Source organism: Stylophora pistillata, chromosome 2 (assembly GCF_964205215.1).
Source record: "Stylophora pistillata chromosome 2, jaStyPist1.2, whole genome shotgun sequence".
Taxonomy (NCBI): Eukaryota; Metazoa; Cnidaria; class Anthozoa; order Scleractinia; family Pocilloporidae; genus Stylophora; species Stylophora pistillata.
The window spans coordinates 41285657-41304681 of NC_142520.1; the positions used below are offsets into that span (position 1 = coordinate 41285657).

Consider the following 19025-nt stretch of genomic DNA (forward strand, 5'->3'; position numbering starts at 1 on the left):
TCTGGTCGTTTGTGCGAAATATAAAGAAATGTATGGGAGAATGTTAAAGAGTCGTAATATCGTAAACTTTTATCAAGGAATGTCTATGTTAAGGCTCAAAATAAATGTAAACCTACTTCACTTGCTGCGTATTGCCGTTTCTGTGGTTCTAAATGGCGAATTTGAGCGACTTGGTGGGTTTTGCGTGGACTGTTACTTTACGTTATAAGAAGGAGACAAGGGTGGAAAGCTCATTTTCGACCGCTCCAGCGCGAAGCCGATTTTCACCCAGAAATTAGAATCACCCGGCTTCCAAATCGAACAATAGATAAACTAAAAGCGACGCTTCTTCTCGTGTCATTCAATCGAAGATCCATTCAAAATCCAAGCGCTAACCGCCAAAAAAGTTCCGAGAAATGTAGCTCTCCAAACGATCGGCATCCGCGGTACAGATTTCGCGTACCAGGGAGCAACCGTCACGCTGATTGGATGATGGTAAACAATGCCCTGTTTCAAATGACTCATGTGAGAGGGGAGTCAGGGGCATATTCGCGCCGGCGATTCATCTACTGACTAGTCTGGTGTGAGGTTTATGGCTCGTGACGGAAAAGAAGTCTTCCATGATCAAAAAAAATTAGCCAAGGGCCGTAGCTGAGGAAAGTCTTCGACCAACACTACTTGTTTACCACCGAACAAAGAAGAAGAATCACACGAAGGTGCGAAGACCACTTGTATTCCATTCACCAGCTCGAATACTCTTCGGCTCGACATGCTCACTTCGTCCCAAATTAGTGTCATCTCTTTTTATTCTTTTTTCGACCAACTTGTTGGATACAGCTCTTACGATGACTAGTTTGAAGGGTAGATCGGTGGTCTATAAACAGTAATAGGCGTGAACTGTGGAAGTGCGTATCATGTCTGAATAAAAATTGCCTGCAATGCCACTCGCAGAAAATATTTCGACTTTTTTCCCCTGATCCTTCAAGCGATCGTACATGGCTCGCACCAAAAATGACTTCCCAGTTCCAGCTTGTCGCGTTAGAAGGAGATTGTGATCTCTTTCCAAGATATCGAGTGCTTTCATTTGCTTATTTGTCAACTTCGATCTACGGGTTGAAGGTTTGTATAGTATTAAATATATTAATCAGTAGTTTCACTAGCAACTTTTGTGGCTTCTCTTGGTGTTGATGTATGGGATCCCATGAAAATGGGTTCCCACTCCACCGATGAGCAATCTTGTGATCAGTGGGTAAAAAAGGAACAAAGCGTATGGAAGGGTGGGAATGAGTGTGTAAAGTGAACATAAAAGTTAGGTGTTAAAATTAAAGGAGCGACTTCTGTAACAACAGCGCGCTCCTAAACTCAATTTTAAATTGTAAAAAAAAATATATATATATATATATGTTATATATTATTAAAATAAAAAAAATTAATAAGTAAATAAAATCAAAATAAAATAAAATAAAATGAAGTTAAAATATTATATAAGAATAACTATTAGAAAGAGGGGGCGAAGTATTTAGGGTTTAGGGTTAAATTGCTAATTTTATATTAGAGTTTTGGTTATAGTTAGGGTTTGGGTGGGGTTAGGGTTAGTAATAGGTAAGGGTTTGCTAAGGGTTTGTGGAATTAGAATTATATTAGGGTTAGGGTTAGTAATAGGTAACGGTTTGCTTAGGGTTTGTGGAATTATAATTATATTAGGGTTAGGGTTAGTGTTAGGGTTAGGGTGTTAGGGTTAGGGTGTTAGGGTTAGATTAGGTTTAGTCTTAGGTTTAGTGCTAGGTTAGGATTGGATTAGGGGTAGGGTTGTTGTGGGGTAAAGGTTAGTCATAGGTAAGGGTTTGCTTATGGTTTGTGGAATGGGGTCTCTGTTTTTGAGTGTAGGAAGGGAAAGGGGGTTATTGAATAGGATAGGAAAAAAGGATTATTGATAAAAATGAAGTGTTCTCCTTTTAGAATTATCTAATGGACAGGAGACTGTTGGAATGGAAAGGATATAGGTAGAAGAGGAGCAGTGTTGATCAAAGAGTGGTGAAAGAAGATGTGAAGTGTCTATAAAACTTGTTCAAAGATGGAGAGAAATGGAAATCAAACCGGCCGGGTGAGGATAGAAGGATGCATCGGCACCAGGGCTCCTTATGGTTGTGAGTCGTGAGGGGCAAAGCACAACCGAGCGAGAATGTTTCTAACTTGGTACCAGGTCAATGCCCGACATCCTCGGGCCGAGTCCTTGTTGAAGAAAGCAAGAAAAACTACACAAATATAGTGAGAAATTAGAAAGTGATTGGAACCTATTCCAAAGGTAAAAATATATTTATAGATGTAGTTTTGATAATATAGGGGGAGGTAAATATGTATACTAAATAAAGAAAAATCTCAGATATGATAGAAGAGAAAACTTGTTGTGCTTTGCCCCTGACGACTCACAACCATAAGGAGCCTTGGTGCCGATGCATCCTTCTCTCCTCACCCGGTCGGTTTGATTTCCATTTCTCTCCATCTTTGAACAACTTGTATAGTTGGGTTGCAGGTGACGTCACAAGCTTTGCTGAAGTTAGCGTCCGCCATGTTGGTGTCCCTCGGGTGTCAAATTTATGAATAATTAGTCGATCTCTATAGTGAAGCCCTCTCTCTTATCGCCGTATTATTTCGCCAACTACATGAAAATCCAGGAAGAAAAAAGCGATAAAAGTATCTGGCATTCATCTTAAGGTATCCCAGTGCTCTCTGAGTATGCCGAAAGCTTAGAGAGTTGGAAGGAAAGTTGTTTGCAAAAGATCTCGGTCATTGGGGTTGACCCTGCAAGCATACCAGCCGAGAAGTTCAGTCCAAAATGCTTGCCTCCTGTGGAAGCGTCGGACTTGCTGAGTTACCTCGTTCTTGAGACCAGCTTCTACACCAAGAAGCAGTTCAAGGCGTTCAAGAGTCTAGAGGCGTTTAATCAAATGGTGTCGGGATTGTAACCTCAGTTGTAGGCAAAGTAATCGCCGGCAAGTATGCCGTGAGAGCACGAGTTTGGCATTCACAGCTTATGAATGATCCTTTAGTGAACATTTGGGTCATTTCCGAAAACGATGGGACTATTTTGTCAGCCCATTGCTTGGGATGCAAAGCTGGACTGGCTGAGTCATGCTCACATATCGCGAGTGTTTTATTTATGTTAGAGGCAACTACTAGAATTCATGGCAAGGTCGCTGGGTGTCACGAAAACTCAGACACCGAAAACTCAGGTCCCTCGAAGTGTTCTCCAAGCTTCCGAAGTGCTCCATAATTCGATAGTGCATAGCATAAAGCATGAACCAGTTTTTTTTATAATATAACCGGTGGAATAATGCAACAAATCCGACGCGAAAGACGAACAACAATATCAAGAGTGACTCTTCAGTGAGGCGAATCGTGACGGCGCTGATGCCGAGTCTTCTTTCGCGTTGTTTTTCTCTTTCTGCCTCATTTAAGAACTCTAGCCCAAGGGTCGCAAAGTTGTCTTCGTTTTGGGACTGGTGGGCCGAGTCTCTGTTTGTATCCATTATTATCGCGAAATATTTAAGAATTTTAACAGAGCGACAACAAGGATCTGTGCGACGAAGTACAAAAAGGTAATCAAAATGTCCCTTTCGGCTCGTCAAAATCACGCCACATTTTAATACTTTGGTCTTGGAGCGAGCGCATTTGATCCCGTTAACTGTGAATGAAAAGTTCAAAATTAACGGGGAAAATGGAGGAAATCTAAGCTAAATGAAGTCTTGTGTCACTCTAAAATGTTTTAATACTCAACCATCGGACGATTTTGCGAAACGTGCAACTTGCGGCCTTGCTTTTGCTGCTTCAGTTCGATGAAGACCCACAAGGTCAAAATACACGAGGGATTACCAGGAGTGATCATGAGTCGAGTTTATCTCTTGAATTTTCGAGGAGTCTGAGTTTTCGGGGTGTGAGTTTTCGTGACACCCCAAGCTTACTTGCACTCAGGTAAAATACTCATGGATTTTGCCGACATAGGTCAATGAAGTGCCGTATGCGAGGGCTAAAGACATCGATTTCTCATCGGCTAAGAAGCTTAAAGAAAAGCTCGACCAAAAAATCGAGGATCTACAACAGCCGCAAGCCTCGAACAATAAAACAACTTCTAGTTCCTCCTGTTCTTCCCCTTGATTTGTGATGATCTTAGGTATAGCGCATTAGATCATATATATAATGAATTTTGCGCTATAGAAATAATAAAATTATTAAATTATTATACGTAAAAATCCTTAGTCTTTATGCTTTCCACTTTTGCTCGAACAGCCAACAATAATGCATAAAACCATCCCTTCTTTCTCACAAGAACTCTTCGTTAGATACGGTTTGTTTACGCTCGAGGGACACCAAGATGGAGGATAGTAACCGTTGCTAAGGTATTGGTCACGTGGCTGAAACCCAAGGATAGACACCTCCCATCTTCTTTCACCACTCTTTGATCAACACTGCTACTCTTCAACCTATATCCTTTCCATTCCTACAGTCTCCTGTCCATAAAATAATTCTAAAAGGAGAATACTTCATTTTTATCAATAATCCTTTTTTCCTATCCTCTTCAATAACCCCCTTTCCCTTCCCACACTCAAAAACAGAGACCCCATTCCACAAACCCTAAGCAAACCCTTACCTATGACTAACCTTTACCCCACTACAACCCTACCCCTAACCCAACCCTAATCTAGCGCTAAACCTAAGACTAAACCTAATCTAACCCCAACCCAACCCTAACCAACACTAACCCTAACCCTAACCCTAAACCTAATCTAACACTAACCCTAACCCTAACTAACACTAACTCTAACTATAACCAAAACTCTAATATAAAATTAGCAATTTAACCCTAAACCCTAAATGCTTCGCCCCCTCTTTCTAATAGTTACTCTTATATAATATTTTAACTTCATTTTATTTTATTTTATTTTGATTTTATTTACTTATTTATTTTTTAATTTTAATAATATATAACATATATATATATATATATATATTTTTTTTTTACAATTTTAAATTGAGTTTAGGAGCGCGCTGTTGTTACAGAAGTCGCTCCCTCAATTTTAACACCTGACTTTTATGTTCATTTTACACACTCATTCCTACCCTTGCATACGCTTTGTTCCTTTTTTACCCACTGATCACAAGATTGCTCATTGGTGGAGTGGGAACCCATTTTCATGGGATCCCATACATCAACACCAAGAGAAGCCACAAAGGTTGCTAGTGAAACTACTGATTAATATATTTAATACTATACAATCGAAACTTATTTGGCAGTTAGCGGTTGGATTTTGAATGGATCTTCGATTGAATCATACGAGAAGAAGCCTCAACCTCTAAGTTTAGCTGGTGTTCGATTTGGAAGCCGGGCGATTCTAATTTCTAGGTGAAAAGCGGCTTCGCGCTGGAGCGGTCGAAAATGAGCTTTCCACCCTTGTCTCTTTATAACGTGAAGTAACAGTCAACGCAAAACTCACCAAATCGCTCAAATTCGCCATTTAGAGCCACAGAAACGACAATACACAGCAAGTGAGGTAGGTTTACATTTATTTTGAGCCTAAAAATTGAAATTCCTTGATAAAAGTTTACGATATTACGACTCTTCAATATTCTCCCATACATTTCTTTATATTTCGAACAAACGACCAGACACGCCACTTGTGTGGGCCCCCTGTGCTTGCACCTGCAGTTTAAGTATTCTTTCCTCCAATTTAGTGAGTTTTTCATATGCAAATTAAAGTCGAAGAGAAGGTTCTCCACTGATTCCAAGTGAGGTTTCCATATTTTATTTGTGAAATGACTAAGTGCATCTTTTAGTTTGTAGCAAAAAAACATTTCGTGAGTGCGCTCGACACTTTCGATCGCTGTCCACACGGGCGATCTGGCCTGAAATCAGTTGTAGCTTGTGGCGACACAAAAAAAGGAGGATTGGAGAACAGCCAAACTATGAAAGCTAAATATTGTCTTAAACAATTTTCATTAGGAAAAAAAAAAGGGAAAGCTCTCTCTCGACAAGAAGTCAAGAGGATCACCCTTAGAGAGAGTGGCATACATTGCCTAACAGATATATACAGAGTGAATTGTCGAATGCCCCAACACAACGATTGCGTATGACAATTTTTAAACCGGAATTTTTCACATCGTTTCTTCAAAAAACTGGTTTAGAAAGCAGTATCTACCACAAAAACTCAACTTATTTAAAATGAAACGTTTAAAAAAGGCCTTAAAAACCCCCTTTAGATATTCCTTTCGCTTTATTGTGCATTGACAATTATTGAATTACGAAACTCTACGTGGAAGGTTGTTTTATAGAACTACGTGATGATGGTAAACATCTCCACTTATCTGCGTTTAAAACCTACTTATTGAATTTTTTTTGTCTTATTACTTGGCCCTCAGCGCAACAATCTCTTTTAATTTTGCTAGTGCTTGTCAGCTAATCCGTCAGGTTGCCCAGAAACAATAAATATGGGAGCCTCAAGTCTCTATGAAGACAATTTTCGAAAGAATGGGCTACTTTTTGAGATCTTATAATTTAATGTACTTTTTGACAAATGATGTATCTTTCAACTTATTAAACATTGCTCAAGTTTTTCCATGCAAATCTTCTACGCCTTGAGTCTTATTTCTCCCTAGTTTGCAACCGACAAACTTTTCATCAGCAAATCGTTGATGAATGAATCTTTTGGAAGACATAAGACGAAACTTATAATTTCACAACCGCAAACACTTTTTTTGATTATTAAAACAAACACGTGATATTCATGAAAAGTGGAACCTCGAAGAGCCTTCAGGCCTGATCGACAGCTGTTGTTCATTACCGAAGTTCATCTTCAATTCTTTTTTGTTCAGAAAAAAAAATGTAGTCATTAATTCCCAACGTCTTCATATTGATTTTTAAAATAAAATTTTCCATACCTATTTTCAAAGTTGCTTTACATAACAATATTTCTCATTCTTATTATTCATATCAGTTAATCTTGTTTAAGTTTAAATGTCTACACATCGAATAAACCATAGGAAGTCCTTTGATTAAGTTCGAGATCTCCTCATGGCTCCACTGGATATGGGCGATATGATTGAGTTATGAGAAAATTACTATGAGTGTTTCCATAGTGCTTGTAAAGCATTTGCATCGTTTATTGGCGGTGAATATTACAGTTATTCCACTGAGGTAAAACGTAAGAGAGACCCAATTGGATGCGCATGCGTTTCACAGCGCATCAATGATAGTTTGCATATATCTGGAAAGAATGAAAAGGAAAAATCACAAGGATCTAGAATTACACTTGAAAAATCTTCTCCAAGGGATGGCAGAGAAAATTAACTAATTCAGTACACAGTAGTTATTCTGACAGCCTTTAGCTCGCTTGAAGGCGGTAGTTTGTGTTTTAAAGTGCGAGATTCAGTGCGGCGAATATTCATATTCGGTCCCCATATTGGGTGGGTAGAGATTTGGTACGAGTGACAAAGCGCGCGGAAGGAAGAAGGGGAAAAAACCAGAAAAACCGCTTGCCCGAAACCCATGATATCTCACAAACCGTCCCTTATACACTGCGTGACATCCCCGAGATGCCACGTATTCTTGAGGGAACAATCAAATGGGATGAAACGGAATCTTTTGTCTAAAACTGACTAGCGTATCATGTAGCAAAACAAAATATGTGGCGATCGCGGATGGAACGGTGCAGTGATACACCAAATAAAGCGGTAAAAAAAGTTGAAATCAACAGAAATTTGGAATTTGCAAAACCAGACTAGTCAGTCCTCCGGAAGACGGCAACTTACATTTGAACGGAAAATTTATTTAGATCTCCAAAAGAAAGGAATACAAGGGCCCTGAGTTTCACGACATAGCGAACAAACCTTTGTACGGTTATGTAGTAAATAACTTGGGAATTTAAATTTATACAGATTGTAACTACATTCTAAACATAAACGAATAACTAAATCATACTGAACTGACTAACTAACTTATTTTAAACTAGCTAAATATTTTATGACACAATCAAGTAAGGTATGAAACCGATTCTCGCAGTAATAAACCCTACTTCTAAAACCGTGAGTAGAAATAAGGCCTGAAAAAAGTTCAGGCTCGTACTGGATTTGAACCTATGATCTCAGCGATACCAGTGCAGTGCTTTATCAACTGCGCTAACAGCAACAGCAAGGAATGTCTATGTTAAGGCTGGCACTATTAAACCCGTCGAAGTGATAAATCAATGAATTTGAATATATGAAAATCAAATATGTGTATTGCGGTTTCATGAAATGTGTGAAAGCGGTCCTCGCAGTAATCAATATTACTGCGAGGATCGCTCTGATACATTTCATGAAACCGCAGTAAACTCAAATTCACAATCAAGTACACACGTGATTATTTACATTAAACTGCTGGATTGATACCACTCTGAAAAAAAATCTTCCAATCAGATGGAAATTTTGATCTAATGGGACATTTCCTGGAATAAACTGGAAACAAGCAAGATAAGTTTAAAAAGGACTGAAAAAAAGATTCCAAGCAGATTGCTGTGCTTTTCTCAAACTGGAGAAGGATCATTTAAGAACAAACTAACTTGTTGGTTGTAGTTGTTGTTGTTGTTGTTTTTTTTTATCCAAAAAGAGACGTTATTTTTCTTAATAGATTTCCCAATCTGAACTCAGTAGATAGCAGTGGTAACTATGCAATTTTACTCTTTCCCAAATGAAGGAAAACTATATTTTGAAAGGAAAGTAAGTTTTCAGTAACTAACTGAGAAGCAGTTTACGTTGCAAAAGGATGCATGGAAATTCTTGCTATAATGATGTATCGAGATTTCTACATCATGCTAAGCTAGGAATCGTACAAAGTCATGTTTTAAGCACACAACATAAAGAAATTTTCAAATCGTGATTGGTCGTGTAATACATGTTTACGTTACTTAAAAGATAAACCTCTTCGGGCGGCTGATGTGCCGACTGATAAAGTTCGCGGCTAGGTTATTGTCCGGAGAATTAATATGTAGCCGAGCAGTGAACTTGGAGGGCAAATATGAAATTTCGAGGACAACAATTCGGCCAAGGACGTTATCAGCCGACGTTCCATAATTCATGATCAGAAGGGGTTTGTTAACATTTTTAAGCGTCCTTCCAGAGCAGTATTTGAGAACTGTATTTTCTATGTCACCATCCAATCACTGGACTCTACAAAACGAGTTCGTTTCTCTTCCAGGTAAAGGGTACAGATGGAAAAATAAAACTCTTGAGCTAGCTTTCTTCCACTGCCTTTGTTTCTTTTCGACGGAAGTAATCGGTGGAAAGTATCAACGTAGACGAGGGTTATCGCTTAATAGCAGTTCAGTGATTTTCCGCCACGTGTCGAAGAGTAACCAATAGAATCGCAGAAGAATTAATGCGTGTGTTTTAATAGCTTACTACAGGGTCCCACGTGATGTGTTTACGGGGAAAGAGGATGAAGGAAGAGGAGAAAAACACTCTACTTAATACTTCCATTTCTGCTTTAGCTTCCCCACCCACTCCCCTTCCCCTTTCCGCCACTCCTCGAGTCTTTAAAAGAGACTAATTTCTGAAATGTTTCGGGTTATCGACTTTAGGAATTTGTTTGGCAAAAGGCTTCAACCTTTAGAAGTTGATCGGTCTCATCTTCATTTCAGCTCTTTTAGCTGAGTGACTCAGGAATCCATGCCACCGAATGCTATCAGTACTGGTGTTTACTCCGTGATGATAAACACCATTAAGGTTGCTATGATAACAGCTTTTATACCACCAGGCCCCTTTATAAGTCACAGCACAACTGGAAGAGGAAACATCCTTTGTGATAAATTGACAACCATTATGATAAGCCAAAGAGTCACTTGCGTTGCCTAAAAAATAAAGAAAACTATTCCTGTTTTTTTTTTGTAATTATTTTACAGTACTGACTGTTTTAGAAGGAAGGCATTGGACATCATGCTGCTGGACTTTTATATATTTGTGGCCTGGTTTTAAGATAAATTCTCCAAACAGTCACATGTTCGTAATTAAAAGAAAGGTACTATGCAAAAATCATTGCAAAACTCACCCGAGTAACTTCCGACGTTCAGTTGGTACTTAGTTGCCTCGCTGCCAACAGTAAAAGTATTGTACTCGGCATAGGCTGTATTTCCCGACATGTCTTCCAAATCGACGCGAAGCTTGTAACTACCGCTGTTAGTAAGGCGATGTATTTTGTCCAGTCCAAGCCAAAACTCACCATTCAAGCCACCAAAGCCAGTTTTGTAGCTAGCCCAGTTAAGATAAAAATCAACAGAGCCATCCAGTCTCTTCTGAAACACTGTCCACCCCCCACCGTCTGTTGCTTGGTCGCAGAAAACATTAAAGGCCCCTGAACCATCAGGGTCGATGGAGAAGATACCACTGCTCTTTTTTCCTGAATTAAACACATCGCCACAATTTTTTAAATCTGTAGAAGGAACAACAGGGTGAAATGGGCAGAAAAAAATTAATAAACCTTCTTGCAATTAATCTCAAAATGAAGCTAGAGGACGAATATATGCAGTCGTTGTTACTATGGCAAAAAGAGTGTTGCAACCTTTAAAAAGGGTATTTTCATGCATCCCACCTGAGTGCCTAACTGCATGCAAAATTTGAAGAGGGGTTGAAAACTTTTATTTCCCAAGATGTTTGATTCTTACAGGAGACTCGTTCTTAAGACAGAATTTCCCCTCACAACATCATTACAATGCCGAGTAGACAAGTATAAAGAAAAATATATCAACTAGGGATTTATTGTCGATCCAATTCCTGATTTTCTTCCCTAGCATCATAAGAAACGGTATACCACTCAGTAAGTAGAATTACTACTCCCTATTTCAAAAACGAGTGGGGGAGTGGGTCGAGCTCCCTGCGCAAGTTTCTCTGAGATCGTTATTCGGGACACAAATCTGTAGTGAACAAAGATTGATATCTAGTGAAGAGTTAACGATTCGTGCTCTACTCGGCTATTACAGCAGTACTATACTACACTGGTCAATATTCGTGGTCAAAATCACAAGTTGATAGGGAAGTAAACTTGTTATGACAGAAAGATATTAATAGCTTGTAAATTAGCCATGCGGAAAATAAATATGAAATACCAAATATATGATATACCAAATATATGATATACCAAATATATGATATACCAAATATGAAACAACTCTCTTTAACACCTGCTGTAGCAACAACTAATTCAGACCCCAAAATTAACCCTACCCAGGCAAAGTTCAATTTTCATACCCCCGGGCCCGAAGGACAGTCAAATGCCCGTGGGTTGCCCGAGAGGGAAGGGAGGGGGGGTTGAAGCTTCGAAGTGATTAGCACATTATTTGAGCCAAGTGTACCTGTACATGATTTCCCGTCTCCAACAAATCCAGTTTTGCAAGAACAGCCGTAAGAGCCAAAAGTGTTGTAGCATTTCGCGTTTACGTCACAAGCCCGAAAAGAGTGACTTAAACACTCATTGAAATCTGAAACAAATTAGCAAGCTTATTCTTGAATGAAAAAAGTTTACATATGATCTTTGGGGGGCAAATCGGCTTGCGGGGAGGACAAATTTTAGTACGAAGACCACCTAGTCAGGGACTAGTCAGTATCTATCCCCTGGGGGTTGTCGGACGATTTTTGGATTGAACCTAAACGTACAAAGGCAGAGGGGGAAAAGGATGCCACCTGCCCCCTCTTGGTTTTTTAGGTTTTATCAAGAGGATTTTATCGAGGCAACTATCCACGACAGGTGTTCGTTTACCTTCGAGACATATTTGCTGTGAACTTGGTGGAATCGGCTAGCTGATAGATATATGCGTCATTAACCAAGCTTGTTCGGTCAAGGTGGCTAGATATCGGCCGAGTTCTTTTTTGCATTTTTATGGACCGAGATGAAGTCGAGGTCTATAAAAATGCGGAAAAAAAACACGAGGCTAATATCCAGCCATCTTGAACGAATAAGTTTGGTTAATAAAGGATTTATTACATTGAAAAAAGATTTCGCTTTAGTAAGAGTTAAGAATGACGAGTTTACTTCTAGAGCCGAGAAAATAAAGCCAACTGTGTTTGTAGCACAATAAACTCTCGAGTGTCATTACTGTTTTCTTTGGTTTGACTATCTTCTGCCGCCTTTTGCGTTTCCATAGCCGGAATTGGTTAAAAATTACGAATGTATTTCTAATAATGATTTTCCTCATGCGCGGGATCGATGCGGGCAATCCCGAGCGGGCAAGATGGGCTTTTTTTTTTTTTTTTTTACCTAATTAGATAGCCTGTTAGGTCGTCTAAATGTATATGCAAATGTTGCTGCTGGAAACACAAGTTGATAGGGAGGTAAACTTGACATGACAGAAAGATATTAATAGCTTGTAAATTAGCCATGCGGAAAATGGTGGTTGAGATAAATTATTTGGTGAGAGTTTGGATTTTAAAGCGCCAACTTCGCTAAATCAATAAGACAAATTGCTTTTACGTGAAACGCATTACTAACAACATTCCATCAGTGTAATAAATGAATGAATAATGCACTCCAAGCTCATGCAGCGCTGTAGCTTTCTTACCCAATTCACAATGTTTCCCTATAAATCCTTCTGCGCAAACGCACAAGTAACTGTTCTCCTCGTACTGTGCAGCGCATGTCCCATTGTTCTGACAAGGCCAACTGATACATGGAGACTGTGAAGAAAAAACAGAGACGCCCTATTGCAAGTGTTTAAGGAAAAAAAAAATTAATAATAACTTTTATAGGATTACACAATTACTGGTGAACCAGCAGGTTCCATTGTGGTCCTTGATAACAAATGAAACAAATTAATGGTCTAAATTGAACGTAACATCATTAAGAAACACCATTAAAAACCCCAACTGGCCGGAGGCAAACCAGTTGGCTATTTAGAAGCCTGGCCAAGGATCTGAACTCAGGGTCACCGTGAAACAAATCCAGTGGTCAGGGTGGGACTCGAACCCGGGAGCGGTGGATTACAAGTCCGACACTCTAACCACTCGGCCACACTGTCTCCAACATTTGCCTTAAGATTATGGTTTGGCCAAAATTTTCAATTGAAAAGAATGATCTAATTAATAACATGGTTTATTACACGACTCGGGAAGTCAGAGGCCAATAACTATAATCAACCAATCAAAATGCTCTATTGCTGGTCAATATTCTCTAAGTATTGGACCGGGCACTGTCCCGAATGGTCCCGAATGATACCGCATTTGTGTCTCTTTGAACTTCAGTCGTTTAATAAATCTCTTATTAACCAAGCTTGCTCGGGACCGTACTGGAAGAATATCGGCCCTCGGTCTTTTTGTACAGACCTCGCTGCGCTCGGTCCGTACTGTCAAGACCTCGGGCCGATATTCTCCCAGTACGGCCCTCGCGCTTGGTTAATAAGAGATATGTATTCAACGGATCTTTTTGGCACCTACAGTTCCTCTGGTCGTCAAAGTGTATCATAAAAAATATCATTCAATGAATTTTCTCAAAGTATAAAAATTTTTGACAAGACTTTTGTCGCACCTTATAGTAACCAAAAGAAAGCTTCTATTTGCATGAACCTTAACCGGCTTCTCAATGGGATTATCATCACTCCGAGTGGATTGGATATATTCTAAAGAAACTCTCTTTTATCTGGCTCTTCATTTCAAAATAACAAAACTGCGCGTATGGCTGCAGAGGTTTCATTGTTGTTTCATGAATCAATACTCAGTTTCAAGCTATGTGTTCTGCATAATTGCAAAAGCGAAGGAAAAATGCTTAAGTTTTATTTCGTTTTGTTTTGTTTTGCTTTATATACGTTATAAAAAGCAAACATTCGAGTTTTTCCCTTACCGTGATACTGTAGTGATGATGATTGCGACTGTGGACAAACTTGGCAGAGTTGTTGAACACGTCTGATGGAAGAAGTTCGCACAACACTCTACCCATAAAGTCGTAGAACACGCCCAAGTTGAAGGAAAAACATGACGGTGTGGTGGCACAAGTAAGTCCACATTCGCTGTCTTTTAGAACAAGATCTGACCCAATACCGGTGATGTTGAGATAGGAAAACTTGTGAGGCTCAAAGTTGGCGTAAGCAAAACCTTCGCCTGTGCCTCGGCTGAGAGGTTTAATGTATTCATCATCTACTTAAGGGGGGAACAAAATAGATAAAATCACACACAACTATACTTTATAGAAATTCCGAAAAATCCACATAATTCACCACATACGATAAGATGCATTTGTTAAAGTGACGATAATCATGAGTACACCAAAATAACCCCTGAAAAGTTTTAATACTCCAGACTCCATTCTCAGTAGCAGCTACAAAGAGATCTCACCTCGCGATTGAAAAGAGATGCTATTATTTGAGTTCAATTCTGCAACTTTTTGGCAAACTTAGTGTAAAACAATACATGAAATACCCTAATGGCTAATTGTTTACATAGACAGGTTTCGTACACAATACATCAATTGAGAGCCTTAATGAAAAATATCAGTGAACTTTGTTGTGTTGTTTAGTTCCCTTGATGATATTCTTAATAGAGCTGCAATCGTATGTGTCAGGATTTGTAGATCTGTTTAATTCTCTAACCCCTTTTATTTCCAAGCTTTAAAATCTTTATTTGTAATAATTTTGAAATGGTATACCTGTTCTTCCTCTTCAAGTTCGAGAGCAACACCAGATCATTTATTAAATTACCTTTTATGTCATCTGACAGCGGGAAGCTCTGCTATCCTATATCATGCTCGCAGCAACTAATTAACTTATTACTTAAGAAATTTTTAAAAATAGTTTAAAAATCCAGATTACCTTAAAAAAAAAAAAAACCGTATCAACTAGCATAACTATTTGGGAATAAGGGTGACCAATTCCGTTTTTAAGAATACCTCAGGGATACTTATGTGGTTACAGTATCTCCCTGTTGTCGGCAGGTGTTTTGCAAGACGTAATGCTTATTGTTTTGAAGCTGTTTTGTTACACACGGTTTAAAATGCATTTTCTTTAATTTGTAGAAGCTGCTTAAACTGATTTCGACTTCAAATGTAGGACATTGAAAATATATCTATTGGTTCCTATAAACATCCATTGCTTCCAGTTTTTTAACTTAGCTTTGGCTACATGAATAGGTTTAGACCTTGAAACACCTGCTATTTTAGAACCCTGTCTAGGACAAAAAATCCCGGCTTAAAGTTGCTTGCAGCAGATTTGTCACTACTTCCCGACATTTCGTGTGAAGCTTTCACTCAACAATTTTCAACTAGATCTCGTGGGAAAAAAGAAAACGCTCGCCCTAACTCCCTGCCTACCTATCTTCACCAGCAACAGATTGATAGCCAACCCATATATACTGTAGTCGTTAGTGCTCTAGGAAAATTGGAACCGCGGTCGGTGGCGGTACAGATGTAGATAAACATGTCGCGTTTGAGACTACACGTACACATCATTTTCCTATACATAGTACCATGCCACAGAAGATTCGCCCGAGAGAAATAGAACACATTGCATCTTATCTAATAGCGAATTGATAAACAAGAAAAATAAGATGGGGTCTTAGTTTTCGTAATCAGCTTTCGTAATTACGAAAACTAAGATCCCACCTGAAATGTGATAAAAAACGTTTTCCGTTAATTTTACAAGTAACGACACTACTTATAAAGTGGGCAAACCCTTATTAAGTCTGAACTGTTCCATTTAAAAAGTTCCCTCAAGTTCCATTATTTTTGCATCTTAACTTGTAGCACGATTCAAAACAGTTGCAAAACAATTCTAAAAATACCTTAGTGTCTGGGAGGAAATTTAAGAATCGCCCGTCGCGCGAGAAAATACTTCCAAACGCAAGGAAAGGCTATAGAAAATTCTACTTAATCTTAAAGCAACCAGTTTCTTCGATCCAACCGGAAAAGCAACGTTAACAAATCAAGACGATGTATAAACTCTCCCGCTCACCTTCAAAATATTAATAAATAAGAAAAATATGATTGGGTCTTAGTTTTCGTAAATATTAATGATTTAAGATTTAATTTCTGTTTCTTGTATATTTATTGAATCTTTTGTTGAACCGAAATCTATGTAAGATGTTTTAGCGTCCACACACTTCCCGCCGAGACTAGCTATGTTATTTGTGGGTAGTGGTTGATTATGTTAAGTTAAGTTTAACGCCATTTTAAGTTTTAAGTTTAATGAGGTTTCGTAATGACGAAAACTAAGACCCACCGGAGAAGTGATTAATCATTGAAAAGACTGGGTGTTAATTGATGTCTACTATTCGCTTTTTACATTTCAACATATTCTATTTATGTCTTAGTTTTCGTAATGAGCTTTCGTAATTACGAAAACTAGGACCCACTGGAAAAGTGACAATCTATGAAAAGAGCGCGAGTCTTAGTTTTCGGGGTGTTAGTTTTCGTGACACCCCTCTTTTTCCGGCGGCTCTTGCACCTGGAAATCGGAAATTTCCGAAGTCATACTCTCGCTTTCCAATCTCTCTTCCCCTGATGATGCAGGGAAATCAATCTTCGAGACCTGCTGGTCACTTTCGTTAAGTTTACGGCGCTTAGCTGCTCGCTCGCGTGCCGCCTCATGATCGCGTTGTTATTGTTCAAGAAGCGATTGCCTCGCTTTTGCGATCTTTTGCCCTGATGGCTCTCGCCGCCGCTGCCTGCTAATCGGGCTCTTTTGAGTAATCCTTTTTTCCCAGGTTAATTGTAGGCTTCCAGTCGACGTTGTATCTGTCCTAGAGTAAGGCAGGCTTCCCAGAAATAAAGTGTCTACCACACACTCTCTCACTTTTCAAGCCGTTCGATTTCGTGTCGTCTCGGCTTATCTGTGAAATCCACGCGTTTCGGCGATCTTCTGTCAGCTGTTTGTAACTTTCACCGTTCTTATCAACAACGATAGGTATGCGGAATAGACCAATACCTTCCTTGTTTCCAGATTTTACTCCACAGCCAGGTATTATACAGAGAACAATCGCACTACAACTCACACACATCTCTCTCTACACGTCTCTGTTTACTTTTTAAGGGGGTTCAACTATGGCGATCAACGACGCTTTTCAAGAACTAAGGTCACGTAGGTGAAAACCAAGAAAAAAAGATGGAATTGGAACGTGTAAGGTTTGATTACTTGTGGAAGCTCACTAGTTATTCCATTTCCCTCGCTCGTGAAATGACGAAAGAAACATTTGTTTCTTTCACCGAAATTAAAATTTGCCATACTTCTGATTCTGATATATTCAACATAACTTTGGGTCTGGTAAGGTGACGATAATCATGAGTACACTAAGATAACTCCTGAAAAGTTTTAATACTCCAAACTCCATTTTCAGTAGCAGTTGCAAATTGAACTCACGCTGCGACTGAAAAGCGATCGGTATTATTCTTTTTGTACTGTACAGCTTTTTGGCAATGTTAGTGTAAACGAATACATAAAAATATTGTAGCCAATTTATCCCACATTAACAGTTATAATTTTTATCTCCCGTTAATCCCGTTAGCAAACTAGCGCGACGTGAAGCAGAGCTTCGGTCCCGTTTTAGTGGAGACCCGCGGGTTTCGTGATCGTGATAAAAAACAAATTATGTCAACTAACTATGACACCACTGAATAATTATGCACCCAAAGAGAGATTCTTATTCCACAGGAGAATGTAAAAAGAAGGAAGGCAATTTTTCGGAATATATATAAAAAAATTGCCTTTCCAACTAGTCAGTTCATGTATCAATTTTTATTTCCCTGAGTGCAAGGCTAACTTTAGGCTCTTCCTTCAGTTCGTGCAAGAGCCAAAATAAGGGAATTTGCGAAAATATATTCATCAATTTTAAAGGATCTTGATAAAACTTTAGTGGATCTTTATATGAGTGTCTGAAAAGAATTCGAGGTTATAAGCTGTAAGAAACATGACCAATAAAGTAATTGCGGATGTTGTTCGGTCATAAAAACTTTTCGACCACACCTCACATATTGTGAAAAGGAATCAAGAATAATTTTGAATGAGCAAAAGATAACAGCATTTTAAAATGGACGATGAGTTTCAGTAGCCATTTTGTCAGTTAGGCCTCTATATAAGAGAATTTCAGTTCTCGAAAATGTGCGTTTCCTTTTTTTTTTTTTTCTTTCGATATATTGCATAGCTGAACAATTAGGAGCAGAATAAGAAAGGTTTCTTCTCAAAAAATACAAGCTTAAAAACATACCACCTGGGCAGGACTGTAATTGTCCGAGGGGAAGAACCACAGAGATAAGGAAAAAGAGGAGAAAAACTCCCATGTCCGCAAAAAACCAGCTGAACAGAAATCCTTTCGATGTTTTGGAGCTATTGAGCAAACCGAGGAGCTTAACAGCAGTTTGTTGACTGAGATATACCACCAATTTAAGGCTACACTCTCTAGAAACGTGTTAGCCAATCACATGTGGCCTTGATAAATGGATGTTTAACCACCCGTCACAGCGAAACGCGAGATTAATTAATGTGTTTTGAGACAGTTAATTTGTTTAGTTTTCTCGTCAGACCGTTATTTCCACCTTTCAATGTCTATGTCCTTAGGGACTCTTCTTGCACCTGTTTTAGTAATTATAAGCAGCATCAAATGAGAAACGAAATTATCAGTTAAACTCTGTGAAAAAGCAAGCGCATAAAAAAGCTTAAATATTCAAATTAATACCTCTGTGGTATTCTGACCAAATTTCCTGAGAAATTTTAGGACAAAATTCTAGAGATCATAGCGTCAATGAAACAGACTCTTTTGTTAACTATCGCTCTCGCTGAGGGTTTTTTTCACCCGACTTGCACCACAGGGAGCCCACACAAGCGGCGTGTCTGTTCGTTTGTTCGAAATTTAAAGAAATGTATGGGAGAATATTGAAGAGTCCTTGTAATGTTTTGATATTATTCTACCGGAAGATGTCCTAGCGGAGGTTCTAAGACATTGCAAAGGATCATGGATATTTGTATGGGCCATGCTTTCCGGTTGTCATGGCGGATGAACATCACAAGGTAAATTAACTTTCTCAGAGACTAAACGATATAGAAATGCAACGA

General features: G+C 38.9%; 1 protein-coding gene across 2 annotated transcripts; it reads right to left on the reverse strand.

The window, feature by feature from the left end:
• Positions 1–7778: 7778 nt before the first annotated feature.
• LOC148739541 (ryncolin-2-like) lies at positions 7779–15914 on the reverse strand. 2 transcript variants are annotated; one of them, XM_088747344.1, is made up of 5 exons: positions 13832–15898; positions 12558–12672; positions 11355–11480; positions 10055–10435; positions 7779–9857 (listed from the first exon to the last, which is right to left on the reverse strand). In XM_088747344.1, the coding sequence occupies exons 1-5, from the start codon at positions 13925–13927 to the stop codon at positions 9616–9618; spliced, it is 960 nt and encodes a 319-aa protein (XP_088603470.1). In that variant the 5' UTR covers positions 13928–15898; the 3' UTR covers positions 7779–9615. The 2 variants fall into 2 exon arrangements, with proteins under 2 accessions (XP_088603470.1, XP_088603471.1); XM_088747345.1 differs by lacking the exon at positions 11355–11480 and having other exon boundaries at positions 13832–15914.
• Between the last annotated feature and the right edge of the window lie 3111 nt (positions 15915–19025).

What these genes read in the sequence shown, in the direction of transcription:
- LOC148739541 (XM_088747344.1), bottom strand. Translation starts at nt 13,927, where the DNA reads ATGGGTAGAGTGTTGTGCGAACTTCTTCCATCAGACGTGTTCAACAAC. An exon ending in AGACGGGAAATCATGTACAG is followed by an intron (nt 10,436 to 11,354) that starts GTACACTTGGCT and finishes TTCCTTCTACAG; the next exon opens with ATTTAAAAAATTGTGGCGAT. An exon ending in GAACGTCGGAAGTTACTCGG is followed by an intron (nt 9,858 to 10,054) that starts GTGAGTTTTGCA and finishes TTTATTTTTTAG; the next exon opens with GCAACGCAAGTGACTCTTTG.